Raw genomic sequence first — 18,410 nt, 5'->3', positions numbered from 1 at the left:
CAAAATAATTAATTACCATCAGTAATATTAACCTTTGATGAAATACAATTGATTATGAAAATACTAGAAATTGATGTTTAAGATTTTAAATTTTAAATTAAAGTACATGTTTCTATATCCATCTTTCTTTTGGCAAATGCGGTAAGTAGTTGAAATTAAAGTAAATTAGTTTTGCTATTTAGAGGAAGGTTATAGTTTCCTTTTCCTGGAACCCCACACAAGCACACACATACACGGATATCCACACACCACCGTCCACCACTTTTCTTTCTTTTTCTCTCTCTCTTCTTTTATTGGCTACGAGACTCTTCATCACTGTTGTCTCCAAGAATCCACCCCAAATCCATCTTCTTCCTTCCAGAAAAGGTAAAGAAAAACCCACCAAAATCTTGATTTCTTTGCCCTAATGGAGATCAAAGAAAAAGAAAAGATGTTGGTGTCGTTGATTTTTCGTGGGGGGGTTCTTTTAGATCTAACAACTTCAAAAATTGGCTTTTCATGTGGGTTGGTATCTTTTTAATTTCAGAAATTTGTGTCCTTTCATGTTGCAGAAGGGTTATCCATGGCGAGAGAGAAGATAAAAATAAGAAAGATCGATAATATAACTGCAAGGCAGGTGACTTTTTCCAAAAGAAGAAGAGGGCTTCTGAAGAAAGCTGAAGAACTTGCGGTACTTTGTGACGCCGACGTCGCTTTGGTCATCTTCTCCGCCACCGGAAAACTGTTTGAGTATGCTAGTTCCAGGTACTGTATGTCTTTTTATTCTATGGGTATATACGTGTGCTTTTAAACCCTATATGCCTATATCACATAAAGTTTCTACTTATAGAAATACCAAGATTTGTGTTTCCATTCATGCAATCTCATTTTTTCCTTTTTGGGGTGGTGGTTTTGTGTGCGGACTGTAGAAGAGGGTGCATTTAGGGTTCTGATTTTTACTCTTAGAAACTGCGCTTGGATTATTAAGTCGACCCATTCTTAACTTTATAAGATCAAGTTATATAGGTTTCGCATACTTAATATAAATCACATAGTGCTGATGTATAGAGAGATCGTTTATTTTAGATAACTTGATGTTAATTTTTTATGATATGTCGAAAGTTTTGGGTTTGTAGTCAAACTTTTTTCTTTTAATTAGTTTTTACATTGAAATACATCTCTATGATGGTGGGAGTTTGTTTTCCCGGTTGTTTTCTCTTTCTTGTTTAATTATAAGCATTTTATAATTGAACCGTGAATATGACGACTAATTAAAAACTCATTCACTCCCAGAAAACTAATAAAATAATTTGCAAACATTATAATCACTTTCCGTGATCAAATTTTAATGTTTAATAAGTACGCCATGACCTTCTAATTGATTGGAGGATACAAAAAAGTGACAACGAAGTGTAAGTGAAGTTGCTTGTTTGTACTATCTAATAATTATTATTCCCACAATTAAAAGATAATTTGACTTCAAGATAAACAAAGGGGGATAAACAATCATTTATAATTGAATTTCAAAAATGTGTATACATGGATTATACTATAAAATGCACACAATGATTTCTTACGTTTTCATGATGTAAAAGCTCGATTGTAGTTTGATACGCATATCATTTTTCTTTTTAATAAGTTTCAGGAATCACGAGAAATATTCTTTCTCCACTATTGTTTGCTAGTTTAATAATATTTTCTTTCATAGAAACTTAAACAAACCCAAAGATAAAACCCTAATTAAGTCTTAGTGGTATTGTAAATCATGCATCGTGTCTTCTTAAACCGACAAATTAAACCCTAAACGACTAGCTTCAAAACGAATTGAATCTCATTTTTTATTTGTTGTAGTAGATTTGTGTTTTTATGTTTGATTTTTACCCAGACTGTATCTGTTCAAAGTTTTTATTGTCGGAAACATATCGTATGAATGTTTAAGATTATAGTGAAACCTTTATGTGGTTTTTGCCTATGTTAAGATATGAATTAAATTTTTGGTAAATAAATAATTTTAAAATAAGCTTAATTGCCTTAATTTAGTTTTATAAATATTGTAAAATGATCTTTGTTTAACTACTAAGATGGGAAACTGATGTTTACTAAACTGATTGATTTTTACTGTTAACTACCATACTTGATTACTTCAAGCCGAACAAAGAGGATCATTTTGCTTAACTTTTATGGTATGAACTTACTTCAAAACGTACTGTCATTCCTATAAACTTAGAAAACATTGCATAGAAATGGGGATCCTGAATTTCCAGTTTTATCATTCTTTCCTAACGCCTATTCAAGCCTTCTTAGTCATGTCAGGTATGCAATTTTATAGCGTTCTCCCATCAAACTAGATATATTTATGCTTGTGCCTTTTAAGGGTAGTTTGCTGTTCAATGTTAATAAATTTCCAGTTTTATCAGTCTTTCCTAACGCCTTTTCAAGCCTTCTTAGGCAGGTATGCAAGAGGTTAATCCTAACAACTACTATAACTCATTTTTATAGCGTTCTCCCATCAAACTAGCTATATTTATGCTTGTGCCTTTTAAGGGTAGTTTGCTGTTCATTGTTAGAGCATATGAGAGCTTTTTTTTAAGATTTTTACTATTTGGTTGAGTTGTAAAATGACTTAACATCACTGGAAAACATGATTTTTTTACTAATTTTTATCGAGTCAACTTTAATATATTTCATTTTATCTCTTTGATTTAGTGATTTAGTGTGAGTATTTATTAAGGCAATGTATTGTATTATATTTCATTATGACAAAATATCATAAATGGTCCATGTGGTTTTCTAAAATCCGGGATATAGTCCCTAAGTTTAAAAAACATTATAGATGGTCCATGTGGTTTCAAAATTTTTAACAAATTGTAATGTCCCATTTTCACAACGAAAAATTTTCATTTTATTTAAGTAAAGCTTCCTATTTATAAATTCATTTTGAAAAAAACCGTTTTTTCCAAATACATTTATTAAAAAATCAAAGTAATATTAAAGCATAAAATCTTCATTGTTGCTGATGAATGTGTACAGTCCGTCTTCGCCTTCCCATGACAACCGATGATACTTGAAACAATAAAACAACTGAGTAAGCACAAAGCTTAGTAAGTTTCCTCGAAAATACTCCATACGATAAACATACAAGCAAGAATCGGGTCCACTCAGCCATCGGGCTGGAATACCCAGGGTTTGTTGGCCTACCACCTCAACCCAATCGCTCCTCCCGAGCCTCCGTGCCTTCGGCTTATAGTCGGCCCGCACCGGGTATCTTGGCTTATAACACAAAGCAAGACCGCCTCAACCTACTATCTCTATATGTTGACATATAAACAATCAAGGATCAAGTAAACACGTAATACAGGAAAACTCAGATCTATCCTCAAAACATTGTCTTGAGTCATAAAGTTTCCACCTTTATGACTTTCCATGGCTAGGGAAGGTCCAAAAGCTAAAATCCTAACTTATTAATCCATTAAGACATCATAATTCTTGCATGGAAGGGAGAGAAGGACCAAGATAAGATTTTTGTGGTTTCTAATAGCTCCATAATGGATAAAGTTTCCAACTTTATCCATTATAATGGTCCCAACAAACAAGATCCAGTCTTTAAGTCTCAAAGGGACCAAAAATGTATCTTTTTCAACTTAATTCATTAAATCCAAGTCTCCAACCTTTAGATCTGAATCAATATGATGTTTAGATGGATAGAGTTTTCAACTTTATCCATAACAAGGTCATAAACTTTAAAGATCTAAACTTTATGTACTTAAAATGATCAAAAGCTCATAACACCCAAAACTAGCTAGATCTAACAATTTCATCATCAAGATTCAAACTTTATACCTCCAAAAGAAAGATCAAGGTGAAAAAGGTTTGGATCTACAAGATCCCATGCAACAAAGGCTTCTTTAATGAGTTCCTTCTTCTCCAAGGTGCACCAAGAACACTCAAAAGTACTAGAAAACACCTTTTTTCTCAGAAGACTCAAACTATGGTTAGGGTTTCAAGGGAGGGTGTTGGAGAGGTGGAGGCTGAGAATAGAATGGGTTTGGGGAAGTTAAGGAGCTTAAATAAGGCTCAAACCACGAAAATAGGGTTTGGGTGTTGATCGCGTACTTCTGGTATGCCCAGCATACGCGGCTAACCCAAAAATCGCCTAACTTCAAACGGTCGTAACTTCTTCGTTCTAACTCCGTTTTCAACGTTCTTTATATCCACGGAAATGTAATGATGAGCTCTATAATCCTATCTAAATATCTTGGACTAAAAACGTTTCGACCAAAAATCTATATTTCATGCAAGAACACGGCCTATGACTTTTCCCGTTCTACCATTTGGCCCAATACACAATTCAAAAGTTTAGATCTCATAACCATCGTTGCCTCCTTCCAAAAGGTCTAAACATTACCTCCTTAAGGCCCAAAGCCTTTACATAATCGATGTGGGCCTGAAATAAGAAATAACGGAAAACACGATGTTACACAAATAATCCCTCACCCACATAAAAAAAACTTATTTATTAGATTTTCTTTATTTAAAGAAAAAGAAAACGAAAATAAATAAAAAACCTCTCTCTCTCATTAAAGTCAAAAAAAACCCATCAACCCCTATCTTTTTCTTCTTCCCCAACCCACCTTGGTTTCCCTCCCCTTTGCACCTTCACTCATCTTTAATATCTAAAATCTGTAATTCTAAAACCCTCCGACAACTAATTTACCGGCAGTCGCATTATACGTCGGCATTAATGGCATCGTCGGAGAAGTCCTCTTCCAACAAACAGGAGGGTAATTTTATATGGTGTCCCACAGTGGCACCGACAATTCTTGACTTCCAAAAAAGCAGTGCGAAAATTTTTGATTTTTTCTTTCTGCTATTATGGCATCCGGCAACACCTAGTAGGAAATCATGCGTTCGCCCTTGCTACCGCAGACGTTGGATTATACCGGTGGCTCTTTCGGTTCCAGCCGAAACTATTTTACTTCCCTGTTGGAGAGAAGTGGAGGCAAACGATGAATACCTCTGGCTCCGAATGTCTTAGGATTGACGATAACCATAGAGAATGCATCATCTCATTCAGATTTCGTCGGAGGATCCACAGGTGATGCTAAGAAAATCATGATGTGTTCACAGTTGCAGAACGTGATATCTGTTCTAGGAAAAAGATGAACACCTCTGGCTCTAAACGCCTCAGGTGTGGCTGTCTAAAGCTTCAGACCATGGAGAATGCATCGTCTTCTTCAGATTTCGTTATAGTATCTGCGGGTGATGCTAAGAAAATCATGAGGTGTTCATAGTTGCAGAACGTGAGATCTGCTTCGAAGCTGATCCCATCGAATTCGATTACCTACATTGAATTTGTCACCATCTACAGCAACATGTGTAATGATCATGATCAAGGACTCAAGTTTTTGAATGATTTTTTAGAGTGGAGAGTGAGAAGTAGAGAGGAATGATTTTTTGATGGGTTCAAAGGGTTTTGATTTTGTGTTTTATTGATTTTTGGGTTTAACTTTGACATTGATTATTTGTAGTTAATTTATGACTTCAAAATTTGTGACCTTGTTATATCATTCGATCAGGTGAAAAATAAGAATAAGGGGAGAGAGGTGAGGGTGAGGGTGATATGACCGTGTACATTTACTATGTGCCAAAGAAACAAATTACAGACTCCTTGTCTTTTACGGTAGCTAAGTACAGATCTCTGTGCCAAATTTGTTATGAACTTCGTTAGTTAGATGCCATGTGTTCTATGAATTATTTAGTTAAGAAGTTTGTTGAGAGATTAATTACATATAGATGTAGTTCATTTTGTTGTATTGTAATTTTTGAGCAATTCATCAATCAAGAAATGTTTTCATTCTCTTTTTGTTTCACTCAATCAAACAAAGGTGCATATGACCGTGTACATTTACTCATAAACAACATTATAAATATAATCTTTTATCCACAGATATAAATTGTAAAATGTTTTTTCTTTGTGTTGTGAAGTATGCAAGAGTTACTCGGGAAATATAAACTCCACTCGACTAATAACGTCAATAAAGTTGACGCACCTTCTCTCAATCTACAGGTTTTGTCCCTTGATCTTTGACCAACTTATTCATATTACAATAATTGTTTCATTGGAAATGTTCTGCATAGTATTATTGCAAGTAAAACAAAATTAGTATGGTTGTATGCACATTTGCTACTAATTCGCTCATAGCATATAAATATGAATATTCAACTGTCAAAGTAAAACACTATATATACGTCTGTAGCTCCTGGAAAGCGAAGAGTCAAGGATGAGCAAAGAGGTACTTGACAAGAATCGAGAATTGAGGTATTATATATCTTCTTTCTTTTTTCCATCAATTGCAATAAAGTGAATTAACTTCACCACTAATTATGTATGATTTCGTCACTAAATACAGCCACCTACGTGGCGAGGACCTTAATGGGTTAACTCTAGAGGAACTTCAACGTTTGGAGAGCTTGCTTGAAGGAGGCCTCAACCGTGTGCTCCAGACAAAGGTTATTATACTATCTTACATGAGTGAGTATATTCACCGGGCTTTAAAGTGTTTCTTGTCCTATTTCAGGATGAACGGATTGCAAACGAGATAGCAAGTCTTCAACAAAAGGTTATAGTGTTATATACTCAAACTAGAGTCCATTGTTGATTTTTAAGAGCCCCATTTTCATTTCAAAATCATATATTACACATGTTTTGAAGAAAAAAAATAGTAAGTACTACAGTTAAAATAAGGGCATCCACAATGCATTGAACTCTATAGAGTTCAATGAAGTGTCACATCATCATTCACTATTCCATACAACTCTATTCATTTTTATCCCACAATGCATTAAACTCTATAAGTTCAAAGGAACATATTAATAGAATATTTATTTAAAGATTTAAATACTTTCCTTTTTCCCATTGAACTCCAAATCCATTGAATGCCAAGGTGGCATTTCACAATGGTGGAGTTGTAGACTTGTATCCATTGAATGATAAGTAGACATGACATCTCATTCAACTATTCCATTAAACTCTCCATTGTGGATGCTCTAAGTTGTGGTCGCATGTATGTAAAAGTATTGTTTCTATTAATACTAATCGTTTTCATATAAAATTTGCAATTCAAAATTAACTGCTTGAAGGGTTATTGATTTTGAAAGTCGAACAGGAACTCATTAGTTTTAGGAAGAGCATCATTACTATGTCGGGTTATACAACTTTTTTCTCAAAATCATTTAAAATTATACTAAGTTTGTCTCTCTTATGTCAAAAGATTTGACTCTGTAATTTCTAGAATTTTATTTTTATGCATTTTTAAGGTAATAAGATATTAAAAGAATTTCTCTTTGAACTATGCTACAGGGTTTTCAGTTGATGGAAGAGAACAAGCTCTTGAAACAACAAGCAAGATTCTTTTATTTTTTAAATTATATATATATATATATATATATATATATATATGTGTGTGTGTGTGTGTGTGTATGTGTGTGTGTGTGTTTATTAATCGTGATTAATTAATAGAAAACATTTTCTTTGTTGATGTATGTCTAGATGATGAGTTTGACTTCGGTAGGCAAGAGGCCACGGACAACGGCTGCCGAGTTGGACAATATTGTAATTAACCCAGAAGATCAAGTGCAGTCATCGGAATCTGTTGCTACCAACGTATACAGTTGCAACAGTGGACCTCCTCCTGATCAGGATGATTGGTCTGATACATCGCTTAAACAAGCGTAAGCTCATTACACTTTCCTGAAGAAGTAAACCATTTTTCCTTAAGCATACGTGTCAATTGCTTGGGATGATCAGGAAGTCAACCAAAGCCAAATATGTACATGTCTATTTACCACTTTTCAATTTTTCATGCTTCATTTTATGGGTCTAAGCAAAGCCCGAATCGCTTCATACCATCTTAGACGGGGTTCAGAAAATTGAATTGTTAAAAAAACAAAGCCGGATAAAACATAGGTTAATTTCAACCATGATAGAACATGTACATGCATGGGTCTTCTATTTATATCTGTATTGTGTACAGGTTACCCTTTAATTGACAATGGCAAACCGTCGAGGAAAAGGAGAAGGGCGATGGATGGTTGTGGTATTTGAAGGGAATAAGAAGTGATGTATTGAATTAAGTGTGTAATTGCAATGCTTGGTTTTGTGCTTGTTCTATGAAAACAAAATGAAGACTTTAACTCGTATTTTGAAGGTTATCTATCTAGTTTCAATGTTTGCCCCAAGAGGAAGGTTGATTTGAAATTTAGTTTCATGAAATCGAGAAAAAAGATAGTCTGAAGAACAAAAATTGGTCGAAAAAACTAAAGTGGAATGACCATGAGGAACTATTGGACACCATGAGGAACTATTGGATCTTATTAAGTGCCCTTTAGTGGAACTAGTAGTGTAGAACTCCATCTAATGGTTGAGATGTAAAATTTCATATAAGAAATGAACCTTGACACACATAAGATATTGTTAGTATTCATCGATTGATCTCATATAAATTGCTTGGATAATATGGTTTACAATTTTTTTTTTGAAACCAAGGGGACTATCTATGAATTTTTTTTAAACATAGGGACTATATATGAGAAACCAAGGAGACCATTTATGAGGTTTTGTCTTTAATTATTTAAATATTAATGTTAGAAGTTTGTATTTATTAAAATATTAAACGTCTAGTGATAATATTTATTAAAATATTTTGTATTAAAATACGTCGTTTTTATAAAAAGATTAGGTAAGTAAGGGGGTTTTATAGAACATTTTAGATAGATGAGAATTAATTACTTCAATTAATAAATAAAAAAAAGTCATAGAAGAGGTTAATCATTGGAGAACGTATTTAATTAAAGATTAATACTAATGGGATGATGGGGTGGTAATGTTTGACCTATAATATAGGTTTACCATTAGAAATGCTCTTAGCTCATTCTCATGTATATTATGACCATTAAGAAGATATTAAGCCCATTAAGCCGAGTGGTATTGTTTTCTTTTGTTCTATAATAATAAGTATCCAATAATTGATAATTTGATATCAATGTTTATTTTATTTTAACTTAGTATAAGGTGATTTAATCTTCTTTGATTTCTTTCATTCACAAGGGGTGTGTGTGTATGTGTGTGTGTGTATATATATATATATATATATATATATATATATATATATATATATATATATATATATATATATCCAAGGAAAGTATAATCATATTCTAATAAAAACACTTTTAACAAGATAAATACATAAATAATAATAAGATAGGTGTTTAATAGTCCCCGTAGTAGAAAAGATGAGGTGATCAACGAAAATTGAGACAACACAGGGCAAACCCTTGGTGAAGATGTTGGTTAACTTGGACCATGATGGAACATGTAAAATTTGCACTTCTCCTCATGCGACTTTTTCATAGAAAAAATGGATATCCATTTTGATATTCTCGAAAAATAAAGATAACACTCACGTTGTAAGAACATAATAGTTGCTTTTACTAGGGGACAATGTAGGTTAAGTACCTATGCACCTGCCGCAATGCTATCCATTTTGATATTCTCGAAAAGAAAGATAAGACTCACGTTGTAAGAACATAATAGCTGCTTTTACTAGGGGACAATGTAGGTTAAAAACCTATGCACCTGCCACAATGCGCATTGGTGCAACAAAGTAAGCTTGAAGTGTATATAAATTGGATAAATGCAATCCATATTACAGTGTACATTGCAAGTAGCAATCCATATTATAGGTGTTTGTAAGTGGTTAGGTGGTGGTATAAAAGTTGAGTGAGGGAGTTTAGGTTTAGCAATTTCCTAGGTAGTATATTGAGAATTTATGCATCCACTTGAAGTGCATGATGCTAAAAGTTAGTGGGGACTTGAGAGTGAGAAAGAAGAGTGTGGTTTTGAATAAATTTATAGAAGGCGAAGAAAGTGACTTGTGACTGAGTGGAAATATTTATAGAAAATTAGTGTAATCATCAAGTAATAAAAGATAGTAACAATGTTCCCTAAACTCAAAATTAAAGATGTCTATAAGTTGTAAATGAGACGAACCATAAAAATATAATTTAAAATGTTTACCGAAAACACGCGATTGAAAAATAGTATATGGTTTAATGCAATTACAATCACTAAAATTACGATTCCAAAGAGGATCCAGAATGTTATATCTTAGATGTCTTACAGCGGCAATGGTGTCATACATCTTGAAGAACAATAACAAAAACTTTAGGATTGGGAAGATTTTGAAGTGTAGACGAGGAAATAGGGTAGAGTTCGTTGATACTATTTCATTTTGTGAGGATTTTTCTAGATGGGTAGTCCTTCACAACAAAACCAAAATGATTAAATTTAATAGAGAGTTTATTATACTAGAAAAAGCAATGGACAAAGATTTCATTTTTGATAATGTAGCAAGAGAAAATGATATTTTTAAGATGAAATGGAGGATGATGGAAGAAGAATGTATGGAGACATAAATTAGAAGTTTATGATGATTATGTTTTTATTAAAATTTCTCAAATTTAAATAGAATAAGAGCTCACATTAAGAACCCGCTTGATGAATCATCGGTATCCATATGCCAATTCTCACGAAAGGGTATAATGACATAGCTTTCATTACCTGAGCAAGATCCATAGGAGTGTGTATGCATAAGAATGGTTTTGTAAAGACGGTGTTGGTATTTTGTAGTCGGGTTCTAATTATTAGACGTGGGAGGACGAGTAGAGGGGGATGTTGGGAATGGGCACGAAGGCTTATATACCTTTGTTGTTAGACCAAGCCCATATAGGAAATAGGCCCAAAAGGGGGTTCGTTGGTTGTTGGTTGCCGGCGTTTGGGTTGTAGAGACATCATCTACGACTACGACTGTCACATCAAGTTGACGGCTACCATGACCTCAAGTAGCATTGTTGCTATTGTTGTTGTAGAGCAAGGATATGGCAAGGTTGTTTTGCGGAGGAAGTGATGTTGACAAAGGAGGGGCAATAACAGTGAAGAGAGAGAAGTTGGTAGTTGATGTGGGTCATTTTTCTTTACGGATTTCATTAAACACAAGCTTTGAATGTGCTTTATGGACATGTTGTAATGGGCCAGATTCTTGAATAAAAGTTGATACTTCATTACATGGTTCGATGAGATCGAAAACTAGTTGTAAGATGATTTGTTTTCACGGAGAGGAACGTCAAAGAGATATTTCAATTCCTCACTTTGTTCTTGGTACTAAACTATTGCCATGAAAACTTCTTCTTCTTATCTCAAGAGGGCTTTAACCTATAATCACTAAAATAAATCAGGACATAGTAAATCTTAATGTTATTGTCTTTACAAATTTCCTGCCAGTTTCAAATTTGCAAATTTCAAATTCACCAAGTCCAAGCATGATGATACTCAATCTTCTTTTCAATATGTGGTATCGCCATCATTGATTTCTCAAGATCAATTATAACAGCTCATTCAACCAATTAATACTAATAACTTGAATGCTTCTCCTTCAACTAGCCAAGTTAATTCGATGGAGCAATGATTAATGAAGGAAAAACTTTCTCGTTTAAACATTTTTTGCAAATGTTTATAGATCTTCTGCATTATTATGAACACATAACTCCTGGATCATTGATTCAGGAGCTACCGATCATATGTGTTCTAATAAATATCTTTTTCATCTCATAATAAATCCAATCATCCTCACTCGATTGGTTTGCCTAGTGGACAAAACACTCTCATTTCATTCTCTAGTGATGTATAAGGCTTCATAATTCCATTCCATTACATAATGTTTTGTATGTTCCATGCTTCAAGTATAACCTTCTATATGTTCCTAAACTTGTTGCATAATTGAATACCTTCATCATTCTTACTTCTTAATGCTAAAGAGTGTCTCATGTAGGACCCTTTTGTCAACGAATAAATTCTCTTTTGGCATTCTTGGACAGCATATAAATGATTTGTATGTGTTTGGTTATCAAGATATTGCCAATAGACTTTCTTTTGAGTATGATTTTTTTGCTTTGAATTCTTGTAACAAGTCTTCTATAATGTATACATTACATTCTTCTAATAATTCCTTTGATTGTATCACTGAAGCAATGTTTTTGCATAAACGATTTGGGCATTTACCTTTGGATAAATTCAAGAAATTGTCTCTTTTGTTTTTAAATGTTCATGATCATTATGTTGATTGCTTGATTTGTTCTCAAGAAAAACAACATAAACTATCTTTTCCAAAAAGTCAAACTAACTCATCTCAAGTATTTGATTTTATAAATATTGATGTTTAGGGTCCTTATAAACATTCTACTATTGATGGTCATAAGTATTTTATCACAATAGTGGATGGTTTCAGCAGATCCACATGGACACATCTTCTTTCTCACAAATCATGTTATGTACATTATTAAAGGTTTTGCTAACCTTATCAAAACTCAATTTGGTGTAATGGTCAAAGTGATAAGATGTGGCAATGCATATGATCTTTGATCAAGCAAAAAGGGAGTAGATTTCTTTACATAAGCAGGCATTATTCATTAAAAAAAATATATGTACCCTATAGACCTTAACAAAATGGTCTTGTTGAAATAAAACACAAGCATATTTTGTAGGCTACTCCTTATTTTCAGTATGGAGTTGGACATATCTTCCAAGGAGAATATATCAAAACTGCCACTCATTTAATTAATGGAATGCCAACTAAACCACTTCATTTTGAAACTTGCTATGAAGTTTTGCATAAAGAAAAGCCACATTTATCTTATTTAAAAGCTTTTGGTTGTCTTTGTCATACTACACCCATTTAACCTTCAAGTGACAAGTTCATGCCCAGAGCTATAAAATGCATATTCATTGGATACCCCTATGGTCAAAAGGCATACAAATATTCATTAGATACCCATATGGTCAAAAGGCATACAAACTGTTGAATTTAGACACTAAGCAAATTTTCATATCTAGAGATGTCAAATTTTTTGAAGATGTTTTTTCATTACATCTATCATCAATTTAAGAGCATGCTTCTTCTGATTCTTCTTATCTCCTTTAATCTGTTCCTGAAGTATTTACAAATGATATTTCATCGGTAGGCTATTAGGCTATTGTATCTTACCAAAATACCCTCGTTGTCCCCAATCCATTAAACCCCTTAAGACGTTCAACAAGGAACTCCAATCCTCTTAGACATCTTAATGATTATATATTTATGTATTACCTCTCCAATTACTCACCATGATTGTTCCAAATTTGCTTTGATGCTTCTCTTGTTCAAACTGAACATGCCTTCTACAATGAAGTACAAGGGGGTCCAAATGGGAAAATGCTATGCAGAATGAATTCAAATCATTAGAAGCCAATCATACATGGGATGTTGTCAAAGTTCCTAAAGGAAAGAAGTCTATATCTTGTAGATGGGTCTATAAGATCAAATACAAATCAGATGGTACCATTGAACGTCAGAAAGCTTATTCAGTGGCAAAGGGATTTACACAAAAACATGGAATTGATTATCACAAAACGTTTTCTCCTATTGTAAAAAATTCACTATTGTTCGAGCTATTATTTCATTGGGTGTGAAAGGGGATGGAGAGTTCATTAGTTTGACGTGAATAATGTTTTTTTTGCAAAGTGACTTGCATGAAGAAGTGTACATGAAAGCTCCTCCTGGTCTTCATGTTCTTTATTCTTACGTTTATTGATTGAAAAATCCTTATATGGATTGAAACAAACATCGCATCAGTACTGAAGAAATAAAGAAAGCAAATGGAAGCTTTATCATTTTTGCTATATATGTTGATGACATATTAGTAGCTGAGGACAATATTGAAGAAATATCAAATTTAAAAGCTTTTTTCGATGAACAATTCAAGATAAAGGATATGGGATACATACATTTTTGTTTTTGGGATTAGAGTTTAATGAAACACCAAATGGCATGGTTGTTAATCAACATAAATTTAATATGGATTTACTACAACATTATTCAATGGTTGGTTGTGAGCTTGTATACTCTCTATTACCATCCAACTTGAAATTATTTCAAAAAATGGGCAATCTATTAGTTGCACCTACTAGTTATAGACAACTAATTGGAAAATTAAACTTCTTATTACATACAAGACCAGATTTATCCTTTACAGTATCTTGATCAATTCAATCAAGAACCTTATGAAGCCCATTATAGTGCTGTCATTTGTGTTTTAAAGTATCTTAAAGGAACAGTTTCTCAAGGATTATTTATGAGTAATAATAAACCAAGTTTTGATCTTGAGGCATATTGTGACATAAATTTGGGCATCTTGTCCAATTACTAGGCGATCCGTGAGTGGTTTCTTCATTCTATTTGGAGGAACACCATTGTCATGGAAATCAAAGAAACAAGTTACAGACTCCTTGTCTTTTGTGGTAGCTAAGCACAGATCTATGTGCCAAATTTGTTATGAACGTCGTTAGTTAGATGCCATGTGTTCTATGAATTATTTAGTTAAGAAGTTTGTTGAGAGATTAGTTACATATAGATGTAGTTCATTTTGTTGTATTGTAATTTTTGAGCAATTCATCAATCAAGAAATGTTTTCATTCTCTTTTTGTTTCACTCAATCAAACAAAGGTGCATATGACCGTGTACATTTACTCATAAACAACATTATAAATATAACCTTTTATCTACAGATATAAACTGTAAAATGTTTTTTCTTTGTGTTGTGAAGTATGCAAGAGTTACTCGGGAAATATAAACTCTACTCGACTAATAACGTCAATAAAGTTGACGCACCTTCTCTCAATCTACAGGTTCTGTCCCTTGATCTTTGACCAACTTATTCATATTACAATAATTGTTTCATTGGAAATGTTCTGCATAGTATTATTACAAGTAAAACAAAATTAGTATGGTTGTATGCACATTTGCTACTAATTCGCTCATAGCATATAAATATGAATATTCAACTGTCAAAGTAAAACACTATATATACGTCTGTAGCTCCTGGAAAGAGAAGAGTCAAGGATGAGCAAAGAGGTACTTGACAAGAATCGAGAATTGAGGTATTATATATCTTCTTTCTTTTTTCCATCAATTGCAATAAAGTGAATTAACTTCATCACTAATTATGTATGATTTCCTCACTAAATACAGCCACCTACGTGGCGAGGACCTTAATGGGTTAACTCTAGAGGAACTTCAACGTTTGGAGAGCTTGCTTGAAGGAGGCCTCAACCGTGTGCTCCAGACAAAGGTTATTATACTATCTTACATGAGTGAGTATATTCACCGGGCTTTAAAGTGTTTCTTGTCCTATTTCAGGATGAACGGATTGCAAACGAGATAGCAAGTCTTCAACAAAAGGTTATAGTGTTATATACTCAAACTAGAGTCCATTGTTGATTTTTAAGAGCCCCATTTTCATTTCAAAATCATATATTACACATGTTTTGAAGAAAAAAAATAGTAAGTACTACAGTTAAAATAAGGGCATCCACAATGCATTGAACTCTATAGAGTTCAATGAAGTGTCACATCATCATTCACTATTCCATACAACTCTATTCATTTTTATCCCACAATGCATTAAACTCTATAAGTTCAAAGGAACATATTAATAGAATATTTATTTAAAGATTTAAATACTTTCCTTTTTCCCATTGAAGAGTTCAATGGCCATTGAACTCCAAATCCATTGAATGCCAAGGTGGCATTTCACAATGGTGGAGTTGTAGACTTGTATCCATTGAATGATAAGTAGACATGACATCTCATTCAACTATTCCATTAAACTCTCCATTGTGGATGCTCTAAGTTGTGGTCGCATGTATGTAAAAGTATTGTTTCTATTAATACTAATCGTTTTCATATAAAATTTGCAATTCAAAATTAACTGCTTGAAGGGTTATTGATTTTGAAAGTCGAACAGGAACTCGTTAGTTTTAGGAAGAGCATCATTACTATGTCGGGTTATACAACTTTTTTCTCAAAATCATTTAAAATTATACTAAGTTTGTCTCTCTTATGTCAAAAGATTTGACTCTGTAATTTCTAGAATTTTATTTTTATGCATTTTTAAGGTAATAAGATATTAAAAGAATTTCTCTTTGAACTATGCTACAGGGTTTTCAGTTGATGGAAGAGAACAAGCTCTTGAAACAACAAGCAAGATTCTTTTATTTTTTAAATTATATATATATATATATATATATATATATATATATGTGTGTGTGTGTGTGTGTATGTGTGTGTGTGTGTGTTTATTAATCGTGATTAATTAATAGAAAACATTTTCTTTGTTGATGTATGTCTAGATGATGAGTTTGACTTCGGTAGGCAAGAGGCCACGGACAACGGCTGCCGAGTTGGACAATATTGTAATTAACCCAGAAGATCAAGTGCAGTCATCGGAATCTGTTGCTACCAACGTATACAGTTGCAACAGTGGACCTCCTCCTGATCAGGATGATTGGTCTGATACATCGCTTAAACTAGCGTAAGCTCATTACACTTTCCTGAAGAAGTAAACCATTTTTCCTTAAGCATACGTGTCAATTGCTTGGGATGATCAGGAAGTCAACCAAAGCCAATTATGTACATGTCTATTTACCACTTTTCTATTTTTCATGCTTCATTTTATGGGTCTAAGCAAAGCCCGAATCGCTTCATACCATCTTAGATGGGGTTCAGAAAATTGAATTGTTAAAAAAACAAAGCCGGATAAAACATAGGTTAATTTCAACCATGATAGAACATGTACATGCATGGGTCTTCTATTTATATTTGTATTGTGTACAGGTTACCCTTTAATTGACAATGGCAAACCGTCGAGGAAAAGGAGAAGGGCGATGGATGGTGGTGGTATTTGAAGGGAATAAGAAGTGCTGTATTGAATTAAGTGTGTAATTGCAATGCTTGGTTTTGTGCTTGTTCTATGAAAACAAAATGAAGACTTTAACTCGTATTTTGAAGGTTATCTATCTAGTTTCAATGTTTTCCCCAAGAGAAAGGTTGATTTGAAATTTAGTTTCATGAAATCAAGAAAAAAGATAGTCTGAAGAACAAAAATTGGTCGAAAAAACTAAAGTGGAATGACCATGAGGAACTAGTGGACACCATGAGGAACTATTGGATCTTATTAAGTGCCCTTTAGTGGAACTAGTGGTGTAGAACTCCATCTAATGGTTGAGATGTAAAATTTCATATAAGAAATGAACCTTGACACACATAAGATATTGTTAGTATTCATCGATTGATCTCATATAAATTGCTTAGATAATATGGTTTACCATTTTTTTTATCTAAGTCTAGCTCACGAACCCCTTTCTTTCTCTAGTAGCCATCCTATGATGAATGCTCGCTTTTATAACCTGTTATTGTACAAAAAAATATATTTGTGTTATAAATAATAAAAACTAAAGAAACAATAAAAGAATACCAAGAACATACATATAGGTTGAAACTCTTGTAGTGAAGCCGTACATAGTACAACTTGGTATATTAATGAAGAGTAAATGTCATTGTAGCTCAACCAACTATTGGGTTCTGTTTTAAATGGTCCTTCATCTTTTTTTTGTAGTTTAGGGGTACAAAGTCCATTTTTAGATTTAATAAACGACAGTGACTTATAATTGTCGGTTTCCATGACCATAGGGCTTTTCTCACTAACACCCCGCCCCCGGGTTCAACTTCAGGAGAGAAAAGAAATGAAATGGGAGGAACTGAGAGGAAAGTAAGAGAAATTTGTGCTCCCGACTTTCATTAAAGGAAGGAAGTGGAAGGAAATAGAATGAACAATTTCTCTCCTAACTTTCCTTCCGATTTGGAAGGATTTGAAAAGAAAGAACAAAATGTTTATCTTTCCTTCCATTTCTTTCCAACTCGGGAGCACAAAACACAAAGTTCTTTTCCTTTCTCTTCTTTTCTCTCCTTACTTTTTTTCTCTTCTCTTCTTTTCTTCTTTTTTCTTTGCTGCAACTCGGGAGCGGGGAGTAAAAAAAGAAATATCCATATCGGATCGAGGTGTCAAATGTGAGATACTCCCACATTTCTTAAGATAGTCGAGGAACTCTGTACTAAGATACTCACCACCACGATCGGATCGAAGCATCTTAATGTTCCTGCCCAATTGATTCTCGACTTCCTGTTTAAACTCTTTAAACCTTTCAAAAATCTCTGACTTATGCTTGATTAAATAGACATATCCATATCTACTATAATCATCAGTAAAAGTCAGATAATAACGATTAGCATCCCTTGTGGCAGATTTGAAGGGTCCACACACATCTGTGTGCATTAGATCCAACAGACCTTCACCCCTAACACAAAAACCAGTGAAGGGTGACTTTGTCATTTTTCCATGTAAGCATGATTCATAACTATCATCTGACTTTAGGTCAAATGACTCCAAGACTCCATCATTTTGGAGTTGGCATATGCGTTTCTTGCTCACATGTCCAAGAC

The 18,410-nt window shown here is 33.5% G+C and overlaps 1 protein-coding gene across 3 annotated transcripts; it reads left to right on the top strand.

Annotated features, from left to right (window-relative positions):
- The first annotated feature begins 205 nt into the window (after positions 1-205).
- LOC111898833 (MADS-box protein AGL24) lies at positions 206-16,956 on the top strand. 3 transcript variants are annotated; one of them, XM_052764808.1, is made up of 9 exons: positions 206-366; positions 552-744; positions 14,677-14,758; positions 14,949-15,010; positions 15,102-15,201; positions 15,270-15,311; positions 16,071-16,112; positions 16,262-16,443; positions 16,746-16,956. In XM_052764808.1, exons 2-9 carry the CDS (start codon positions 563-565, stop codon positions 16,759-16,761), a joined length of 708 nt encoding a protein of 235 aa, XP_052620768.1. In that variant the 5' UTR covers positions 206-366; positions 552-562; the 3' UTR covers positions 16,762-16,956. The 3 variants fall into 3 exon arrangements, with proteins under 3 accessions (XP_052620768.1, XP_023750478.1, XP_023750479.1); XM_023894710.2 differs by lacking the exons at positions 14,677-14,758; positions 14,949-15,010; positions 15,102-15,201; ... (2 more) ...; positions 16,262-16,443; positions 16,746-16,956 and adding exons at positions 5,965-6,046; positions 6,237-6,298; positions 6,390-6,489; ... (2 more) ...; positions 7,529-7,710; positions 8,013-8,217; XM_023894711.2 differs by lacking the exons at positions 14,677-14,758; positions 14,949-15,010; positions 15,102-15,201; ... (2 more) ...; positions 16,262-16,443; positions 16,746-16,956 and adding exons at positions 5,965-6,046; positions 6,237-6,298; positions 6,390-6,489; ... (1 more) ...; positions 7,529-7,710; positions 8,013-8,217.
- Positions 16,957-18,410: the final 1,454 nt, after the last annotated feature.

The sequence above is a fragment of the Lactuca sativa genome, chromosome 6 (assembly GCF_002870075.4).
Source record: "Lactuca sativa cultivar Salinas chromosome 6, Lsat_Salinas_v11, whole genome shotgun sequence".
Classification (NCBI taxonomy): Eukaryota; Viridiplantae; Streptophyta; class Magnoliopsida; order Asterales; family Asteraceae; genus Lactuca; species Lactuca sativa.
The sequence above is the reverse complement of the archived record's forward strand: the minus strand, read 5'-3'. Positions and strand labels throughout refer to the sequence as shown.

Excerpts from the sequence above, each read along its gene's own strand:
- LOC111898833 (XM_052764808.1), top strand. The coding sequence starts at position 563 with ATGGCGAGAGAGAAGATAAAAATAAGAAAGATCGATAATATAACTGCA. Across the intron at positions 15,202-15,269 it reads ACCGTGTGCTCCAGACAAAG|GATGAACGGATTGCAAACGA; the intron begins GTTATTATACTA and ends GTCCTATTTCAG. Across the intron at positions 16,113-16,261 it reads ACAAGCTCTTGAAACAACAA|ATGATGAGTTTGACTTCGGT; the intron begins GCAAGATTCTTT and ends ATGTATGTCTAG.